A 22,500-nucleotide genomic window follows, 5' to 3' on the forward strand; every position below is an offset into this window, starting at 1 on the left:
ACTGCTCCTGACTGCTCTAGATGGAATAGGATTGTTCCTGACTGCTCTAGATGGAATAGGACTGCTCCTGACTGCTCTAGATGGAATAGGATTGTTCCTGACTGCTCTAGACGGAATAGGACTGCTCCTGACTGCTGTTGATGGAATAGGACTGCTCCTGACTGCTGTTGATGGAATAGCACTGCTCCTGACTGCTCTAGATGGAATAGGACTGATCCTGACTGCTCTAGATGGAATAGGACTGCTCCTGACTGCTCTAGATGGAATAGGACTGATCTAGATGGAATAGGACTGCTCCTGACGTCTGTTGATGGAATAGGACTGCTCCTGTCTGTTCTAGATGGAATAGGACTGCTCCTGACTGCTGTAGATGGAATAGGACTGCTCTTGACTGCTCTAGATGGAATTGGACTGCTCCTGGCTGCTCTAGATGGAATAGGACTGCTCCTGACTGCTGTTGATGGAATAAGACTGCTCCTGACTGCTGTTGATGGAATAGGACTGCTCCTGACTGCTCTAGAAGGAATAGGACTGCTCCTGACTGCTCTTGATGGAATACGACTGCTCTTGACTGCTCTAGATGGAATAGGATTGTTCCTGACTGCTCTAGATGGAATAGGACTGCTCCTGACTGCTGTTGATGGAATACAACTGCTACTGACTGCTCTAGAAGGAATAGGACTGCTCCTGACTGCTGTTGATGGAATAGGACTGCTCCTGACTGCTGTTGATGGAATAGGACTGCTCCTGACTGCTCTAGATGGAATAGGACTGATCCTGACTGCTCTAGATGGAATAGGACTGCCCCTGACTGTTCTAGATGGAATAGGACTGCTCCTGACTGCTCTAGATGGAATAGGACTGCTCCTGACGGCTGTTGATGGAATAGGACTGCTCCTGTCTGTTCTAGATGGAATAGGACTGCTCCTGACTGCTGTAGATGGAATAGCACTGCTCCTGACTGCTCTAGATGGAATAGGACTGATCCTGACTGCTCTAGATGGAATAGGACTGCTCCTGACTGCTCTAGATGGAATAGGACTGATCTAGATGGAATAGGACTGCTCCTTACGTCTGTTGATGGAATAGGACTGCTCCTGTCTGTTCTAGATGGAATAGGACTGCTCCTGACTGCTGTAGATGGAATAGGACTGCTCTTGACTGCTCTAGATGGAATTGGACTGCTCCTGGCTGCTCTAGATGGAATAGGACTGCTCCTGACTGCTGTTGATGGAATAAGACTGCTCCTGACTGCTGTTGATGGAATAGGACTGCTCCTGACTGCTCTAGAAGGAATAGGACTGCTCCTGACTGCTCTTGATGGAATACGACTGCTCTTGACTGCTCTAGACGGAATAGGATTGTTCCTGACTGCTCTAGATGGAATAGGACTGCTCCTGACTGCTGTTGATGGATACCAACTGCTACTGACTGCTCTAGATGGAATAGGACTGCTCCTGACTGCTGTTGATGGAATAGGACTGCTCCTGACTGCTGTTGATGGAATAGGACTGCTCCTGACTGCTCTAGATGGAATAGGACTGATCCTGACTGCTCTAGATGGAATAGGACTGCCCCTGACTGTTCTAGATGGAATAGGACTGCTCCTGACTGCTCTAGATGGAATAGGACTGCTCCTGACGGCTGTTGATGGAATAGGACTGCTCCTGTCTGTTCTAGATGGAATAGGACTGCTCCTGACTGCTGTAGATGGAATAGGACTGCTCCTGACTGCTGTAGATGGAATAGGACTGATCCTGACTGCTCTAGATGGAATAGGACTGTTCCTGACTGCTCTAGATGGAATAGGATTGTTCCTGACTGCTCTAGATCGTCTGACTGCTTCTGACTGCTGTTGATGGAATAAGACTGCTACTGAATGCTCTAGAAGGAAAAGGACTGCTCCTGACTGCTGTTGATGGAATAGGACTGCTCCTGACTGCTGTTGATGGAATAGGACTGCTCCTGACTGCTCTAGATGGAATAGGACTGCTCCTGACTGCTCTAGATGGAATAGGACTGCTCCTGACTGCTCTAGATGGAATAGGACTGCTCCTGACTGCTCTAGATGGAATAGGATGTTGACTGCTCTAGATGGAATAGGACTGCTCCTGACTGCCAGATATAGCGATCTAGATGGAATAGGACTGCTCCTGACGTCTGTTGATGGAATAGGACTGCTCCTGTCTGTTCTAGATGGAATAGGACTGCTCCTGACTGCTGTAGATGGAATAGGACTGCTCTTGACTGCTCTAGATGGAATTGGACTGCTCCTGGCTGCTCTAGATGGAATAGGACTGCTCCTGACTGCTGTTGATGGAATAAGACTGCTCCTGACTGCTGTTGATGGAATAGGACTGCTCCTGACTGCTCTAGAAGGAATAGGACTGCTCCTGACTGCTCTTGATGGAATACGACTGCTCTTGACTGCTCTAGATGGAATAGGATTGTTCCTGACTGCTCTAGATGGAATAGGACTGCTCCTGACTGCTGTTGATGGAATACAACTGCTACTGACTGCTCTAGAAGGAATAGGACTGCTCCTGACTGCTGTTGATGGAATAGGACTGCTCCTGACTGCTGTTGATGGAATAGGACTGCTCCTGACTGCTCTAGATGGAATAGGACTGATCCTGACTGCTCTAGATGGAATAGGACTGCCCCTGACTGTTCTAGATGGAATAGGACTGCTCCTGACTGCTCTAGATGGAATAGGACTGCTCCTGACGGCTGTTGATGGAATAGGACTGCTCCTGTCTGTTCTAGATGGAATAGGACTGCTCCTGACTGCTGTAGATGGAATAGGACTGCTCCTGACTGCTGTAGATGGAATAGGACTGCTCCTGACTGCTCTAGATGGAATAGGATTGTTCCTGACTGCTCTAGATGGAATAGGATTGTTCCTGACTGCTCTAGATGGTCTGACTGCTTCTGACTGCTGTTGATGGAATAAGACTGCTACTGAATGCTCTAGAAGGAAAAGGACTGCTCCTGACTGCTGTTGATGGAATAGGACTGCTCCTGACTGCTGTTGATGGAATAGGACTGCTCTTGACTGCTCTAGATGGAATAGGACTGCTCCTGGCTGCTCTAGATGGAATAGGACTGCTCCTGACTGCTGTTGATGGAATAAGACTGCTCCTGACTGCTGTTGATGGAATAGGACTGCTCCTGACTGCTCTAGAAGGAATAGGACTGCTCCTGACTGCTCTTGATGGAATAGGACTGCTCTTGACTGCTCTAGATGGAATAGGATTGTTCTGACTGCTGTAGATGGAATAGGACTGCTCCTGACTGCTCTAGATGGAATAGGACTGCTCCTGACTGCTGTTGATGGAATAGGACTGCTCCTGACTGCTGTTGATGGAATAGGACTGCTCCTGACTGCTCTAGATGGAATAGGACTGATCCTGACTGCTCTAGATGGAATAGGACTGCCCCTGACTGTTCTAGATGGAATAGGACTGCTCCTGACTGCTCTAGATGGAATAGGACTGCTCCTGACGGCTGTTGATGGAATAGGACTGCTCCTGTCTGTTCTAGATGGAATAGGACTGCTCCTGACTGCTGTAGATGGAATAGCACTGCTCCTGACTGCTCTAGATGGAATAGGACTGATCCTGACTGCTCTAGATGGAATAGGACTGCTCCTGACTGCTCTAGATGGAATAGGACTGATCTAGATGGAATAGGACTGCTCCTTACGTCTGTTGATGGAATAGGACTGCTCCTGTCTGTTCTAGATGGAATAGGACTGCTCCTGACTGCTGTAGATGGAATAGGACTGCTCTTGACTGCTCTAGATGGAATTGGACTGCTCCTGGCTGCTCTAGATGGAATAGGACTGCTCCTGACTGCTGTTGATGGAATAAGACTGCTCCTGACTGCTGTTGATGGAATAGGACTGCTCCTGACTGCTCTAGAAGGAATAGGACTGCTCCTGACTGCTCTTGATGGAATACGACTGCTCTTGACTGCTCTAGATGGAATAGGATTGTTCCTGACTGCTCTAGATGGAATAGGACTGCTCCTGACTGCTGTTGATGGAATAGGACTGCTCCTGACTGCTCTAGATGGAATAGGACTGCTCCTGACTGCTCTAGATGGAATAGGATTGTTCCTGACTGCTCTAGATGGAATAGGACTGCTCCTGACGGCTGTTGATGGAATAGGACTGCTCCTGTCTGTTCTAGATGGAATAGGACTGCTCCTGACTGCTGTAGATGGAATAGGACTGCTCCTGACTGCTGTAGATGGAATAGGACTGCTCCTGACTGCTCTAGATGGAATAGGATTGTTCCTGACTGCTCTAGATGGAATAGGATTGTTCCTGACTGCTCTAGATGGTCTGACTGCTTCTGACTGCTGTTGATGGAATAAGACTGCTACTGAATGCTCTAGAAGGAAAAGGACTGCTCCTGACTGCTGTTGATGGAATAGGACTGCTCCTGACTGCTGTTGATGGAATAGGACTGCTCCTGACTGCTCTAGATGGAATAGGACTGCTCCTGACTGCTCTAGATGGAATAGGATTGTTCCTGACTGCTCTAGATGGAATAGGACTGCTCCTGACTGCTCTAGATGGAATAGGATTGTTCCTGACTGCTCTAGACGGAATAGGCCTGCTCCTGACTGCTGTTGATGGAATAGGACTGCTCCTGACTGCTCTAGATGGAATAGGACTGCTCCTGACTGCTCTAGATGGAATAGGACTGCTCCTGACTTCTCTAGAAGGAATAGGACTGCTCCTGACTGCTGTTGATGGAATAGGACTGCTCCTGACCGCTGTTGATGGAATGGACTGCTCCTGACTGCTCTAGATGGAATAGGATTGTTCCTGACTGCTGTTGATGGAATGGACTGCTCCTGACCGCTGATGGTGTGTGTGTGTCTGTGTGTGTGTCTGTGTGCCGTGTCTGTGTGCGTGTGTGTGTGCGTGTGTGTGTGCGTGTGTCAGAGTTATTATAGCAGCAGGGTTAGCCCTGAGCCAGACAAGCTCTAATGTCTGCAGGCAGGCTGGTTCTACTGTGGATCTGGATTCTGTCTCCTACTACAGTGGAGAACCAGCTAGATGAAATGACTGGCCCAGACCCAGAGGTGTATTGTCAGCAGGTTAGCTGGAGGTCAGCCCTCAGGACTGGCTCTGATGTCTGATATCTGCCGTGCCCTTTGTGTGTGTGTGTGTGTGTGTGTGTGTGTGTGTGTGTGTGTGTGTGTGTGTGTGTGTGTGTGTGTGTGTGTGATAGAAAAGTGTATTAGCAGCAGGTTAGCTGGATGTCAGCCCTCAGAACGCCTCTGATGTCTATATTGGCTCTGCTGGGTAGTCCTGGACAGAGACAAGGGCACACAGCCACTGTATGCCTGTGTGTTACAGTACACCGCCTGGCTGTGTGCCTGTGTGTTACAGTACACTGCCTGGCTGTATGTCTGTGTGTTACAGTACACTGCCTGGCTGTATGCCTGTGAGTTACAGTACACCGCCAGGCTGTATGTCTGTGTGTTACAGTACACTGCCTGGCTGTATGCCTGTGTGTTACGGTACACCGCCTGGCTGTATGCCTGTGAGTTACAGTACACCGCCTGGCTGTATGCCTGTGAGTTACAGTACACCGCCTGGCTGTATGCCTGTGAGTTACAGTACACCGCCTGGCTGTATGCCTGTGTGTTACAGTAGACCGCCTGGCTGTATGCCTGTGTGTTACAGTACACCGCCTGGCTGTATGCCTGTGTGTTACAGTACACCGCCTGGCTGTATGCCTGTGAGTTACAGTACACCGCCTGGCTGTATGCCTGTATGTTACAGTACACCGCCTGGCTGTATGCCTGTGTGTTACAGTACACCGCCTGGCTGTATGCCTGTGAGTTACAGTACACCGCCTGGCTGTGTGCCTGTGAGTTACAGTACACCGCCTTTCTGTATGCCTGTGTGTTACAGTACACTGCCTAGCTGTGTGCCTGTGTGTTACAGTACACCGCCTGGCTGTGTGCCTGTGTGTTACAGTACACCGCCTGGCTGTGTGCCTGTGTGTTACAGTACACCGCCTGGCTGTATGCCTGTGTGTCACAGTACACTGCCTGGCTGTGTGCCTGTGTGTTACAGTACACCGCCTGGCTGTATGCCTGTGTGTTACAGTACACTGCCTGGCTGTGTGCCTGTGTGTTACAGTACACCGCCTGGCTGTATGCCTGTGTGTTACAGTACACTGCCTGGCTGTGTGCCTGTGTGTTACAGTACACTACCTCACGATAACTGGAGTCTCTAGTATCTAGATCACAGTACAACTAGATGTTGATGCAGGAGCCAGACATCACACTAATATAATATAATTCCTCCTCAAATGTCATTAAAATTATACTGTGTTAAGAAAGAGGAGATGCTACGGAATATGACCTGATGGAACGGTCATAGGAACTGATTAATACTGAACAGGACCTGAGAGAACTGTCATAGGAACTGATTAATACTGAACAGGACCTGAGAGAACGGTCATAGGAACTGATTAATACTGAACAGGACCTGAGAGAACTGTCATAGGAACTGATTAATACTGAACAGGACCTGAGAGAACTGTCATAGGAACTGATTAATACTGAACAGGACCTGAGAGAACTGTCATAGGAACTGATTAATACTGATCAGGACCTGAGAGAACTGTCATAGGAACTGATTAATACTGAACAGGACCTGAGAGAACTGTCATAGGAACTGATTAATACTGAACAGGATCTGAGAGAACTGTCATAGGAACTGATTAATACTGAACAGGACCTGAGAGAACTGTCATAGGAACTGATTAATACTGAACAGGATCTGAGAGAACTGTCATAGGAACTGATTAATACTGATCAGGACCTGAGAGAACTGTCATAGGAACTGATTAATACTGATCAGGATCTGAGAGAACTGTCATAGGAACTGATTAATACTGAACAGGATCTGAGAGAACTGTCATAGGAACTGATTAATACTGAACAGGATCTGAGAGAACTGTCATAGGAACTGATTAATACTGAACAGGATCTGAGAGAACTGTCCTCAGGGATGATGACATAGGGAGAGGGGGAGGGAGGGAGAGAGTGAGAGAAAGGAGAGGGAGAGGGAGAAGAGAGAGAGAGAGGGAGAGAGAGAGAGAGAGAGAGAGAGAGAGAGAGAGAGAGGATGAGAGACAGAGAGAAATAGAGAGAGACAGAGACAGATAGACAGAGAATTAAAGGGCTGAGAGAGAGAGAGAGAGAGGATGAGAAACAGAGAGAAATAGAGAGAGACACAGACAGACAGACAGACAGACAGACAGACAGACAGACAGACAGACAGACAGACAGACAGACAGACAGACAGACAGACAGACAGACAGACAGACAGACAGACAGACAGACAGACAGACAGACAGACAGACAGACAGACAGACAGACAGACAGAGAATTAAAGGGCTGAGAGACAGAGAGAGAGGATGAGAAACAGAGAAATAGAGAGAGACAGAGACAGACAGACAGAGAATTAGAGGGGTGAGAGAGAGAGGATGAGAGAGAGACTGCGTCTCACCTTTCCGATGATGCTGCCAACTTCCTGCAAAAGGAAAGAAAGTAAAATGTCACTATATTGATTTAATCCTGCCAGGAGTCATCTAGTGGTCAAGTTGCTCTCTGGGGTGGTAGACCACTATGCCACTACACCACCATACTACCAAAGACAGTCACTAGACAATAGACCACCCCAGACAGCCACTACCCCACCATACCACCTAAGACAGTCACTTGACCACTAGACCACCCCAGACAGCCACTAGACCACTAGACCACCCCAGACAGCCACTACCCCACCATACCACCTAAGACAGTCACTTGACCACTAGACCACCCCAGACAGCCACTAGACCACCCCAGACAGCCACTAGACCACTATACCACCCCAGACAGCCACTAGACCACTAGACCACTATACCACCCCAGATAGCCACTACCCCACCATACCACCTAAGACAGTCACAAGAAGATAGACCACCCCAGACAGCCACTAGACCACTAGACCACCCCAGACAGCCACCAGACCACTAGACCACCCCAGACAGCCACTAGACCACTAGACCAGCCCAGACAGCCACTAGACCACCCCAGACAGCCACTAGACCACTAGACCACCCCAGACAGCCACTAGACCACCCCAGACAGCCACTAGACCACCCCAGACAGCCACTAGACCACCATACCACCCCAGACAGCCACTAGACCACCCCAGACAGCCACTAGACCACCCCAGACAGCCACTAGACCACCCCAGACAGCCACCATACCACCCCAGACAGCCACTAGACCACCCCAGACAGCCACCATACCACCCCAGACAGCCACTAGACCACACCAGACAGCCACTAGACCACTAGACCCCCCCAGACAGCCACTAGACCACCCCAGACAGCCACTAGACCACTAGACCACCCCAGACAGCCACTAGACCACTAGACCACCCATGACAGCCACTAGACCACTAGACCACTCCAGATAGCCACTAGACCACTAGACCACTAGATCAAGTCCACCCCTGGCCACATGTGTGTCATCCTCTAAGGCAAGCAGACAGACCTACCTTTCCGTGCATGAGGAGCCGTAGCGTAAGGGTGACGTTCATGCCCCCCTCTCCAAAGTCCTGTTCACAGTTCATGTTGATGTGAGACTGAGACACAAGGAGACGCATGAAAGATGCTCTGCAGACAGACAGACAGACTCTCAGGGTGAAGGGAGAGGTTCTCTCTCTTCTCACAGCTCTCTGTAGGAACACACAGGAAGTACAACACTTTGTTATTATTGATTATAGTGATTATTGATTATTGAAGGGAGTGAAATGGGGGGCGGGGTCTCTCTGCTCACAGCTTTCTGGGAAGAGGGACATTAACAATACAACATTGTTATTCTTGATTATAGCGATTATTGGTTATTGATTATTATTTTGAGTTATCCCAGAAAACGTAACAATTGTATAATTTTTGAAAAAGGAAATGTATCACCCGTATACGTGATACAACTGAAACCAAAGAATGGCTATATACAGTACAGTACGTCAGCAACAAGCTTCAGAGAAACAGCTTGTTGTTAGAGAAACAGGTCGTTGTTAGAGAAACAGGTCATTTTCAGAAAAACAGGTCATTGTTAGAGAAACCTGTCGTTGTTAGAGAAACAGGTCATTTTCAGAGAAACAGGTCATTGTTAGAGAAACATGTCATTGTTAGAGAAACCGGTCGTTGTTAGAGAAACAGGTCATTTTCAGAGAAACAGGTTTTTGTTAGAGAAACAGGTCATTTTCAGAGAAACAGGTTGTTGTTAGAGAAACAGGTCATTTTCAGAGAAACAGGTTGTTGTTTGAGAAACAGGTCGTTGTTAGAGAAACAGGTCATTTTCAGAGAAACAGGTTGTTGTTAGAGAAACAGGTCATTGTTAGAGTAGCGGTTCATTGTCGGAGAAACATGTAATTGTTTGAGAAACAGGTTGTTGTTAGTAGCAGTTCATTGTTAGAGAAATGTGTAGTTGTTAGAGAAACAGGTCATTGTTAGAGAAACAGGTCATTGTCTGAGAAACAGGTCGTTGTCTGAGAAACAGGTTGTTGTCTGAGAAACAGGTAATTGTTAGAGAAACAGGTCATTGTCTGAGAAACAGGTCGTTGTCTGAGAAACAGGTTGTTGTCTGAGAAACAGGTAATTGTTAGAGAAACAGGTCATTGTTAGAGAAACAGGTCATTGTTCGAGTAGTGGTTCATTGTCAGAGAAATGTGTCGTTGTTAGAGAAACAGGTCATTATTTGAGAAAAGAGGTCATTGTTAGAGAAACAGGTCATTGTCTGAGAAACAGGTCGTTGTTAGAGAAACAGGTCGTTGTTAACAACACAGTTTAGCTCATTGTACCCAGAGTCTATCTTTTCAAACACTTCTACATAACGATGGGAACAACGAACAAGGAACACAATGTGTAAAAAAGGCCATGCCTGTGCATGTGACTTTCCTCACAGTCCCGTTAGTGTGATTTATCCCCTTCTCACCTCTATAATCACTGCCAGGTTTCATGGACATGTGGACATGTGGACTCTGGACCCTCCCTCTCTAGCTCAGAGTGGTTATCGTCTTTGGCCAATGAGGATGCCAAGTTTGGCTGGGGACCAAGTTTTCAGTGTTTTTTCTAGAAGTGTTTGTGCCTTGTATTGTTGGGGATAGTTTCTGATGATCAATACATGCTACGGAAACCTTGCTAGCGTTGGTTATCTTGTTAAATATGTAACTTAGTTTTCTGTCGCCAGCGGTTAGCATTGCTTACCTGTTAAGGTAATGCATACTATTGTCTAAGTAGAGAATTGCCAGCTACTGTAATAATTGCATATTCGTAGCTGTTATTATGTGCATGCTAATGCTACTGTTCGAGTCTGTGTTACGTGCAAGAAAAGTGAAGCCAGTAGAAGATGATTCTAGATGGCCTGGTGTACTTCCACATACACACTTGATTTACGGCCTATTACATAAGATCTCTAGCTGGCTGGAGAGAAAAGGTCACAAGTCGTGACTGGCAGCAGTAATTAGACTCTCTCTCCGCCAAGACGTTGCCATCCTATCTGTAGCTGTGTGAATATGTGTCTGCAGTGATATGCTATCTAGGCTATGTAGTCTAAGGTGCTAATTGTATAGCTGCTTTACAGCTGTTAATATGTACATATATTTTCCTTTCCTTATAGAATCACAAAGACTTCTTCTAGGGTGTGTGTGTGTGTGTGTGTGTGCAACTCCCCAAACAGACTCTACTTCATACCTCTCAGAGTCGGCCCAGCTACTCCCCTAACAGACTCTACTTCATACCTCTCAGAGTCGGCCCAGCTACTCCCCTAACAGACTCTACTTTATACCTCTCAGAGTCGGCCCAGCTACTCCCCTAAGAGACTCTACTTCATACCTCTCAGAGTCGGCCCAGCTACTCCCCTAACAGACTCTACTTCATACCTCTCAGAGTCGGCCCAGCTACTCCCCCTAACAGACTCTACTTTATACCTCTCAGAGTCGGCCCAGCTACTCCCCTAAGAGACTCTACTTCATACCTCTCAGAGTCGGCCCAGCTACTCCCCTAACAGACTCTACTTCATACCTCTCAGAGTCGGCCCAGCTACTCCCCTAACAGACTCTACTTCATACCTCTCAGAGTCGGCCCAGCTACTCCCCTAACAGACTCTACTTCATACCTCTCAGAGTCGGCCCAGCAACTCCCCTAACAGACTCTACTTCAGGCCTCCCTGGCCAGTGCATTCGCTTCCTCCATGGGACCGTTGGGACTTCCACAGTGAGGTGGCCCAGCTGCTTTCCCGACCGATGTCCCTCTAGGTCACCCCGGGCCAGAGGCACGGAAGAATCCGGTCCGCTTCTGCTCTCCAGAGCGGCATAGCTCCCCAGCAGATGAAGACAACTCCAGAGTGCACAGTCCACCACACCAAGGTCTGTACACCCTCTCAGCCAGAGCCTTGACTAGCCATAGTTTAGGAGACTCCCGCTCCAGTCGTGGAGCCACAGCCAGCCGGAACTTCCACCAGCTCACCCTCAGGAACCCCTCCCTGCTCCTGGCCCAAACCCGCGTTGGACGGAGGATTTAACCATCTACGTATATATATATATATATATATATATAGGCTGTGCAACACAAAAGGTCCAATCAAGACTGTGAACAGTAATATGATTGCCAAGTATCAGGAGCTAGCACAGCAAATCAGCACTCTAATTTAAAAAACTTAATTGAGAATCTGTCAAAAGCTTAAGTGAGCATTAAATCAGCTTCTGGCTTGAACATGCCACTCGCCTGGTAGACGCTTAAAAGCCCCTGCAGACAGTCATCACACACATGGCAGAAAAGCAAAAAACGACATCTCTGTATGTGTCTGTATGACTCATCCTCTTCGCATCTGTCTGGTGAGAAACATTTAGACATTCGTCTTCGTGTCTCAGCTAAGATACTGTGTGTGTCAGTGGAGGCTGGTGAGGGGAGGACGGCTCATAATAACGGCTGGACCAGAGCAAATTGAACGGCATCAAACACAAGGAAACCATGTGTTTGATGTATTTGATACCATTCCACTGATTCTGCTCCAGTCATTACCACGAGCCTGTCCTCCCTACTTAAGATACCACTAACCTCCTGTGGTGTGGTGTGGTGTGTGTGTGTGTGTGTGTGTGTGTGTGTGTGTGTGTGTGTGTGTGTGTGTGTGTGTGTGTGTCAGCCTAAGACTGCCTGTCTGCCAGAAGCATGGTTACAGTAATTAGAGACTCAATTGTCATGCCTGAGGAACTGCAGCTGTGGGAGGAGGGAGTGTGTGAGAGTGTGTGTGTGTTTGTGTTTACAGGGTAATATTCTGCTGCTGGGAAACACACATATACATACACACACACACACACACACACACACACACACACACACACACACACACACACACACACACACACACACACACACACACACACACACACACACACACACACACACTTCCCCAAAACACAGTTCTGCTTGAAAGTAGGTCACAAATGTGATGCTAGCTGGCACACAGGACCAAACCTTGGTCACATGGTTTTCTAGGGGTTTATCAGAAATACATGTTGAGTAATTATCCTCTCACCCCTCTCTAATTCTACAGAGTAGGACAGTGTCACTTTAATCATATCTACATGTACATACTACCTCAATCAGCCTGACTAACTGGTGTCTGTATGTAGCCTCGCTACTGTTAAAGCCTCGCTACTGTTATCTTTCACTGTCTTTTTACTGTTGTTTTTATTTCTTTACTTACCTATTGTTCACCTAATACCTTTTTATTTTTTTAATTGCACTGTTGGTAAGTAAGCATTTCACTGGTAACAGCCCTGGTAACATCCCTAGTAACAGTCCTAATAACAGTCCTAGTAACAGCCCTTGTAACAGCCTATTAACAGCCCTATTAACAGCCTAGTAACAGCCTAGTAACAGCCTAGTAACAGCCCTGGTAACAGCCTAAGTAACAGCCCGAGTAACAGTCCTAGTAACAGCCCGAGTAACAGTCCTAGTAACAGCCCTGGTAACAGCCTAAGTAACAGCCCGAGTAACAGTCCTAGTAACAGCCCGAGTAACAGTCCTAGTAACAGCCCGAGTAACAGTCCTAGTAACAGCCCTGGTAACAACCTAAGTAACAGCCCGAGTAACAGCCCTAGTAACAGCCCTATTAACAGCCCTAGTGACAGCCCTATTAACAGCCCTAGTAACAGTCCTAGTAACATCCCTAGCAACAGCCCGAATAACAGCCTAGTAACAGCCCTAATAACAGCCCTAGTAACCTCCCTAGTAACAGCCCTAGTAACATCCCTAGTAACAGTCCTAGTAACAGTCCTAATAACAGTCCTCGTAACAGCCTAGTAACAGCCCTCGTAACAGCCTAGTAACAGCCCTAATAACAGCCCTAATAACAGCCCTAGTAACCTCCCTAGTAACAGCCCTAGTAACAGTCCTAGTAACAGTCCTAATAACAGTCCTAGTAACAGTCCTAATAACAGTCCTAGTAACAGTCCTAATAACAGTCCTCGTAACAGCCTAGTAACAGCCCTGGTAACAGCCTAAGTAACAGCCCTAGTAACAGCCCTAGTAACAGTCCTAGTAACAGCCCTAGTAACAGCTCTAGTAACAGCCTAGTAACAGCCCTGGTAACAGCCTAAGTAACAGCCCTAGTAACAGACCTAGTAACAGCCCTCGTAACAGCCTATTAACAGCCCTATTAACAGCCTAGTAACAGACCGGGTAACAGCCTAAGTAACAGCCCTAGTAACAGTCCTAGTAACAGCCCTATTGACAGCCCTAGTGACAGCCCTATTAACAGCCCTAGTAACAGTCCTAGTAACAGTCCTAATAACAGTCCTAGTAACAGCCCCAGTAACAGCCCTAGTAACAGCTCTAGTAACAGCCCTAGTGACAGTCCTAGTAACAGTCCTAATAACAGTCCTAGTAACAGCCCCAGTAACAGCCCTAGTAACAGCCCTAGTAACAGTCCTAGCAACAGCCCTAGTAACATCCCTAGTAACAGCCCTAATAACAGCCCCAGTAACAGCCCTAGTAACAGCCCTAGTAACAGCCCTAGTAACAGCTCTAGTAACAGCCTAGTAACAGCCCTGGTAACAGCCTAAGTAACAGCCCTAGTAACAGACCTAGTAACAGCCCTCGTAACAGCCTATTAACAGCCCTATTAACAGCCTAGTAACAGCCCTGGTAACAGCCTAAGTAACAGCCCTAGTAACAGTCCTAGTAACAGCCCTATTGACAGCCCTAGTGACAGCCCTATTAACAGCCCTAGTAACAGTCCTAGTAACAGTCCTAATAACAGTCCTAGTAACAGCCCCAGTAACAGCCCTAGTAACAGCCCTAGTAACAGCCCTAGTAACAGTCCTAGTAACAGTCCTAATAACAGTCCTAGTAACAGCCCCAGTAACAGCCCTAGTAACAGCCCTAGTAACAGTCCTAGCAACAGCCCTAGTAACATCCCTAGTAACAGCCCTAATAACAGCCCCAGTAACAGCCCTAGTAACAGCCCTAGTAACAGTCCTAGTAACAGCCCTAGTAACAGCTCTAGTAACAGCCTAAAACAGCCTTAGTAATAGACCTAGTAACAGCCCCATTAACAGCCCTAATAACAGCCCTAGAAACAGCCCTAGTAACAGGTTATTAACAGCCTTAGTAACACCATAGTATGAAGGGTAAAGTAGCAACGCCACTAGTATCAACATACATATGGAACCCTCCATCCCTCGCCCATTACACTCTCTAAACCATCGCTCCTGCTCCAGCCCACCGGCACCATTTGCATAGGGCTGTGTTGTTTTCTGTTTGTCCCTGAAGCATAGCGTGCACAGTTCATGTATCACGCACGGCCGCACACCCTGCCTGTCAAGGCCTCACAGATCTCCCCTCTCCTCTCCTCTTCGAACCTCTCCTCTCCTCCCCTCTTCTTTTTGTTTTCTTTTCTCCTCTTCCCCTCTCCTCTACTCTCCCCTCTGCTCTCCTGCCCCCCTCCCCCCTCCCCGCTCTCATCTCCTCTCCTTTCCTCTCCTCTCCTCTCCTCTCCTCTCCTCTCCTCTCCTCTCCTCTCCTCTCCTCTCCTCTCCTCTCCTCTCCTCTCCCCGCTCCTCTCCTCCCCCCTCCCCTCTGCATGCTCCACAGTCAGTTAGTCAGTCCAGCCAGGCAGTCTCTGGCACATTTCCCTGTCTACACTACACTAAGGTTACTACGGTTACTTGCCGGGTTATGTATCATCCGTCAGCTAGAAAGGAAAATATTAAGCACGACTGTGTGAAAGGGCTCTACCAATAGTGTGAAAGGAATCCACCAATAGTGTGAAAGGGATCCACCAATAGTGTGAAAGGAATCCACCAATAGTGTGAAAGGGATCCACCAATAGTGTGAAAGGGATCCACCAGTAGTGTGAAAGGGATCCACCAGTAGTGTGAAAGGGATCCACCAGTAGCGTGAAAGGGATCCACCAATAGTGTGAAAGGGATCCACCAATAGTGTGAAAGGGATCCACCAATAGTGTGAAAGGGATCCACCAGTAGTGTGAAAGGGATCCACCAATAGTGTGAAAGTGATCGACCAATAGTGTGAAAGGGATCCACCAATAGCGTGAAAGGGTTTCACCAATAGCGTGAAAGGGATCCACTATGTCACAACATCCACAGAAGGGGGCGCCTCTCCTCGGTCGAGCGGCGCTCGGCGGTCGTCGTCGCCGGCCTACTAGCTGCTACCGATCTGTGTTTCAGTGTCTATTAGTTATGTCTGGTTTTTGTTTGCACCTGTTTTGTGTTTTGTCATTAGTGGGGGGGTTATTTAGTCTGTCTGTGTTTAGCTAGGATTTGTGTGGGATTGTTCGTTGTTACGTGTGGTGTTACTTATATTATCTAGGCATTAGGGTTGCCGGGCTGCGCCCCGTCTGCTTTTTGAACGGAGCTTCTTTTTGTCCATTTTTCTGACTGTTATGCTCCCAGCCGTATGTGAAACTTACCCATGGATTTATTAAATTAAGATTGTTCCAACGGACCTCAGTCTCCTGCGTTTGACTCACTCCTTAAACTGTTCATTCCGCTCGTGACACACTAATAGTGTGAAAGTGATCTACCAAGGCTGTGGTCAGAGTGCCACAACCCTACAATCCTAATAGTCACCTTTGTTTAATGTGGATAATATGGCTGTTACCATAGGGAGACTCACAATTGGCCAGGCGTATTCCGGGTTTGGCATGGGGTAGGTCGTCACTGTAAAAAATAATTTGTTCTTAACTGACTTGCCTAGTTAAATAAAGGTTAAATAAAGGTTAAATAATACATCGAATAAATATAAAACATGCTTTAAGGAAGACAGGAGGTATCTCTATATGCGTCTGAAGACAGGAGGTATCTCTATATGCGTCTGAAGACAGGAGGAATCTCTATATGCGTCTGAAGACAGGAGGAATCTCTATATGCATCTGAAGACAGGAGGTATCTCTATATGCGTCTGAAGACAGGAGGTATCTCTATATGCGTCTGAAGACAGGAGGTATCTCTATATGTGTCTGAAGACAGGAGGTATCTCCATATGTGTCTGAAGACAGGAGGTATCTCCATATGTGTCTGAAGACAGGAGGTATCTCTATACAATTAACCCCCCCCCCCCTCATTACTCGAGGAAGGGTGAAGGTAGAGTGTTTGTGTGTGATTTGTGTGGGTGCTGAGTGTGTGTGCTGAGAGTGTGTATGTGTGTGTGTAGGTGTGTGTGTATCCTGAGTGTGTGAATGTGTGTCCTAAGTAGGGCTTTCCACGACCCCAAAAAAATATTGGTCGACCGAGAGCCGTCTGTACTTTTGTCCTTTCTTTGATCGGTCGAAATGTCTAAACGTGCATTTTTCCAAATATAGATGCAGCCTATGTTTGAATAAAATCAACTATATGTAGGCCATTGAGCTTGTCTGATGCTTTAAGCTCAGCGATTACAAAAAGAAGACACACAAATGACGTAAGAGGGAACCAGAGATCAATATAGCCTAACCAGAATAAATAAACCTGTTCCTGAGCCTGCTCTTCCTGCTGCTGGCCTTCGCTGATTCTGCCATTACCCTCCTGAAGCTGCTGGTAATAGGCTACACCAGTGGTCGGCAATCTTTTCCATTTGGAGTGCCAAGTTATCCAACCAATTCTACTGATCTGCGTGCCAGTTATATCACATTTCATACGCACATTTTCGTGGAACAGTTTCATTTAATTTCTAATAAAGTCTTCATATCTCAAAATTAATGTAATGTGATTAACATTATCTAAATGAAAATGATACAAACATAAAAGTAACTTCTATTACCATTGCAAATATGTGAAAAAAGTTACAAATAAAAACATTGCGGCATGCAGGTGAAAAAATATACAGATTACAAATAAATATTGTATAAATCACATTGGCTACACATGGCCTGTCTGCAAGGAACTTAAAACATTATATCAACTATTAACTTGGTCCTGCCTGAAGCTCCTGCCAGCAAGCGTGCAACATTGTATAAAATATTCTGGACCCTCAGAGGTTCTTGTGCCAGTGAGCTCTGGACAGACAGACACCGCTGTAGGCTATTTGCCCAAGGAACAAGAAGTAATCAGGTAGACCTATTTTATGAGGTTTCCACCGGATCAGACATGACATGTTTTCCCCTTTCATTCTGAGTGGTTATCCAAGACAATCATAAACAGTATCAGATCCCCAAATGGGAACATTTATAGGCCTAGATTTGCGCGCAGGCAAGGTAGCCTAGGGATACTTCTATGTGTAATCAGGCCAGGTAGCCTAGGGCTACTTCTATGAGTAATCAGGCCAGGTAGTCTAGGGCTACTTCTATGTGTAATCAGGCCAGGTAGCCTAGGGCTACTTCTATGTGTAATCAGGCCAGGTAGCCTAGGGCTACTTCTATGAGTAATCAGGCCAGGTAGCCTAGGGCTACTTCTATGTGTAATCAGGCCAGGTAGCCTAGGGCTACTTCTATGAGTAATCAGGCCAGGTAGCCTAGGGCTACTTCTATGTGTAATCAGGCCAGGTAGCCTAGGGCTACTTCTATGTGTAATCAGGCCAGGTAGCCTAGGGCTACTTCTATGAGTAATCAGGCCAGGTAGCCTAGGGCTACTTCTATGTGTAATCAGGCCAGGTAGCCTAGGGCTTCTTCTATGTGTATTCAGGCCAGGTAGCCTAGAGCTACTTCTATGAGTAATCAGGCCAGGTAGCCTAGGGCTACTTCTATGTGTAATCAGGCCAGGTAGCCTAGGGCTACTTCTATGAGTAATCAGGCCAGGTAGCCTAGGGCTACTTCTATGTGTAATCAGGCCAGGTAGCCTAGGGCTACTTCTATGTGTAATCAGGCCAGGTAGCCTAGGGCTACTTCTATGTGTAATCAGGCCAGGTAGCCTAGGGCTACTTCTATGTGTAATCAGGCCAGGTAGCCTAGGGCTACTTCTATGTGTAATCAGGCCAGGTAGCCTAGGGCTAGTTCTATGTGTAATCAGGCCAGGTAGCCTAGGGCTACTTCTATGTGTAATCAGGCCAGGTAACCTAGGGCTACTTCTATGAGTAATCAGGTGAGTGTCCGTACTCAAGATTGACAGGAGCGCTCCAAACAAAAGACAATGAATAAATTGACAAGTCGTAAATGGAATGAAATAAGCCAAACATACAATGACAACGGTAAGACTGTAATAATAATAATATATTGAATGCATGAACAGAAATAACCATAACCAAACAAACATTGTAGATTAGAAATAATGAGAATAAACGTTAAATGTACTACTGTTGATACTGTTGTGGCATCCCCAGACAGGCGTGAATCAGACAGACGTGAATCAGACAGACGTGAATCAGACAGGGGTGAATCAGACAGGCGTGAATCAGACAGGCATGAATCAGAGTGGCGTCAATCAGAAAGGCGTGAATCAGACAGGCGTGAATCAGACAGGCGTGAATCAGACAGGCGTGAATCAGCGTGAATCAGACAGGCGTCTGGTGTGCCATCATTTTTTTATATTCATTTTTTAAATTTAATTTAACCTTTATTTAACTAGGCAAGTCAGTTAAGAACAACTTCTTATTTACAATGACAGCCTACACCGGCTAAACCCGGACGACAATGGAGTGCCAATTGTGCGTCGCCCTATGGGACTCCCAATCACGGCCGGTTCTGATACAGCCTGGAACCGAACCAGGGTCTGTAGTGATGCCTCTAGCACTGAGATGCAGTGCCTTAGACTCGGGAGCCCACCACTCGACTAAAAAATCAACCAAACAATGGCCCAGTCGACTAAATGGGGTCAGCTCTAGTTCTAAGTGTGGTTGTGTGTGTCCTTCAGAGCGCTGCAGTTACACAGCACAAAGGAATTTCTATTAGCAGCCACGGCCCACAGACCGCTACTCTGTCATACAGTGAAATTAATTATTGAAATGCTTTCAGATGGGATGGAGTTAAGATTTACACACACACACACACACACACACACACACACACAACACCACGAAACGTAGGCGCACACGCAGGGGCACACGCACGCAAGCATGCACACACACACACACACACACACACACACACACACACACACACACACACACACACACACACACACACACACACACACACACACACACACACACAAGTAGGACTGATGTCCATGTGTCCTCCAGGAGCTGAGCTGTCCCCTTGAGAGTTGCCATAGATCAGTCATGCATGAGGTAAGCACTCTACTGAAGGAACACACACAGACTGGGGCGTGTGTGTGTGTGTGTGTGTGTGTGTGTGTGTGTGTGTGTGTGTGTGTGTGTGTGTGTGTGTGTGTGTGTGTGTGTGTCAGGGGGATTGATCCTAGAGGACACACAGTCTACATAGGACCCCCCCCTGGCAGTCCTGGCCTGGGTTTCATTCCAGGAAGATGTGCCCTTCCCCCTTCTCTCTTCCCTCAGTCACTCCCCTAAAGGCCCAGACACCAAGCTACTGTTCAAGGCACCAGGATTTTGGGCTGAGTTTCCTTCCAAGAAGATACTCCTTCTTTCCTTGTTCACTGGGTAAGTATAAGAGCAATAGCTCCACCAGCCACCTAGTTTCCTCATTAGATCAGTGAAGGGAACAGAGTGACTGAAAGCAGAGGAAATGGAATGAAATGCAGCCCAGGAGGTTTGATGTTAACATGAAAGAGCCTGGGTTTCCAGGAGAGAGCCGGGTTTCCAGGAAAGAGCCTGGGTTTCCAGGAAAGAGCCTGGGTTTCCAGGAAAGAGCCTGGGTTTCCAGGAAAGAGCCTGGGTTTCCAGGAAAGAGCCTGGGTTTCCAGGAAAGAGCCTGGGTTTCCAGGAATGAGCCTGGGTTTCCAGGAAAGAGCCTGGGTTTCCAGGAATGAGCCTGGGTTTCCAGGAAAGAGCCTGGGTTTCCAGGAAAGAGCCTGGGTTTCCAGGAAAGAGCCTGGGTTTCCAGGAATGAGCCTGGGTTTCCAGGAAAGAGCCTGGGTTTCCAGGAAAGAGCCTGGGTTTCCAGGAAAGAGCCTGGGTTTCCAGGAAAGAGCCTGGGTTTCCAGGAAAGAGCCTGGGTTTCCAGGAAAGAGCCTGGGTTTCCAGGAATTAGCCTGGGTTTCTAGGAAAGAGCCTGGGTTTCCAGGAATGAGCCTGGGTTTCCAGGAAAGAGCCTGGGTTTCCAGGAAAGAGCCTGGGTTTCCAGGATTGAACCACACTTACAGCAGTATTCCCACTGCAGTCTAAAGTGGATATTTAATTTACCTCCAACCAACATTTACTACGATAAATGTTGGTATTTTAGTTTGTTTACAAGGTGACTCTCTGGTGATTGATTCCAGGTTAGCAATTAGCTGATGACGTAACTCCTTCTGTTTGAATTAAACAACCTGCAGCACCATCTTCGGTGAGTTAAATCACGTCACGTCTGGGCCTGACAGAGATCTGGGATAGGAGAAGGCAGAGGAAACTACTTTCCTCCTATCCTCTCCTGTCTACCTGTCCTGTCCTGTCCTGTCCTGTCCTGTCCTGTCCTGTCCTGTCCTCTCCTCTCCTCTCCTCTCCCCTGTCCTCTCCTCTCCTCCTGTCCTCTCCTCTCCCCTGTCCTGTCCTCTCCTCCTGTCAGAGAGGAAACTACTTTCCTCCTCTCCTCTCCTCTCCTCTCCTCTCCTCTCCTCTCCTCTCCTCTCCTCTCCTCTCCTCTCCTCTCCTCTCCTCTCCTCTCCTCTCCTCTCCTCTCCTCTCCTCTCCTCTCCTCTCCTCTCCTCTCCTCTCCTCTCCTCTCCCCTCTCCTCTCCTCTCCTCTCCTCTCCTCTCTGTGAAGGCAGAGTTGATTATCACAGTAATTAGGAGGATGGTATGTCAGAAGTACTGCCAGGATGCTAGCACACTGATCACAGGAAGTGTTGTTCCACCACTGTACAAGAAGAGGAGAGTACTTCTCTAAGTGTAGAGTACTCAAATGGCAGGGTAGCCTAGTGGTTAGAGCATTGGACTAGTAACCAAAAGGTTGCAAGTTCAAAGCCCTGAGCTGACAAGGTACAAAGCTGTTGTTCTGCCCCTGAACAGGCAGTTAACCCACTGTTCCTAGGCTGTCATTGAAAATAAGAATCTGTTCTTAACCTCTCTTGGGTAGGGGTGCAGTATATTCACAGCTGGATGAAAAACGTACTCAAATTAAACGGCCTTCTACTCGGGCCCAGGAACTAGAATATGCATGTTATTAGTAGATTTGGATAGAACACACCCTGAATTTTCTAAAACTGTTTGAATGATGTCTGTGAGTATAACAGAACTTATATGGCAGGCAAAAACCTGAGAAATAAATCCAACCAGGAAGTGGAGGATCTGAGGCTGTAGTTTTTTCAAGTGATTGCCTATCTAACACACAGTGACTTAGGGTTCATTTTGCACTTCCTAAGGCTTCCACTAGATGTCAACAGTCTTTAGAAAGTTGTTTGAGGCGTCTATGGTGAACAGAGAGCCAACAAAGGAAGTTGGAAGTTGTTGACTCAGGAAAGCACATGAGTTCATTGGCGCGAGTTCACGTGAGGGGTAGCTGTGTTCCAAAACGTTTTTCAAGACATTGGAATCGTCCGGTTGGAATATTATTGAAGTTCTAAGTTAAAAAGGCCCTAAAGATTGATGCTAGACAACGTTTGACATGTTTGAATGAACGTAAATATAACTTTTTTGACTTTTCGTCGTGGCATTTTGGCCGCGCTTCCTACACTTGGAGTAGCTTACTGAACGCACAAACAACAAGGAGCTATTTGGACATAAATTATGGACTTTATCGAACAAAACAACATTTATTGTGGACCTGGGATACCTGGAAGTGCCTTCTGATGAAGATCAAAGGTAAGTGAATATTTCTAATGCTATTTATGATTTTAGATTACTCCAAAATGGCAGGTATCTGTATTGCTTGATGTCTTTTTCTGAGCGCAGTACTCAGATAATTGCAATGTGTGCTTTC

General features: G+C 47.1%; 1 protein-coding gene across 2 annotated transcripts in view; it reads right to left on the reverse strand.

Annotated features, from left to right (window-relative positions):
• The window catches only part of pcbp4 (poly(rC) binding protein 4), a 145,069-nt gene that overhangs the window by 60,109 nt on the left and 62,460 nt on the right, over nucleotides 1-22,500 (reverse strand). For both annotated transcript variants that reach the window (XM_014168308.2, XM_014168310.2), the window contains exons 2-3: nucleotides 8,585-8,764; nucleotides 7,544-7,567 (exon numbers count right to left, since the gene is read on the reverse strand). In XM_014168308.2, the coding sequence (XP_014023783.2) occupies nucleotides 7,544-7,567; nucleotides 8,585-8,764 (204 nt within the window). The remainder of the gene's footprint in view (nucleotides 1-7,543; nucleotides 7,568-8,584; nucleotides 8,765-22,500) is intronic.

The sequence above is a fragment of the Salmo salar genome, chromosome ssa22 (assembly GCF_905237065.1).
Source record: "Salmo salar chromosome ssa22, Ssal_v3.1, whole genome shotgun sequence".
NCBI classification, from domain to species: domain Eukaryota; kingdom Metazoa; phylum Chordata; class Actinopteri; order Salmoniformes; family Salmonidae; genus Salmo; species Salmo salar.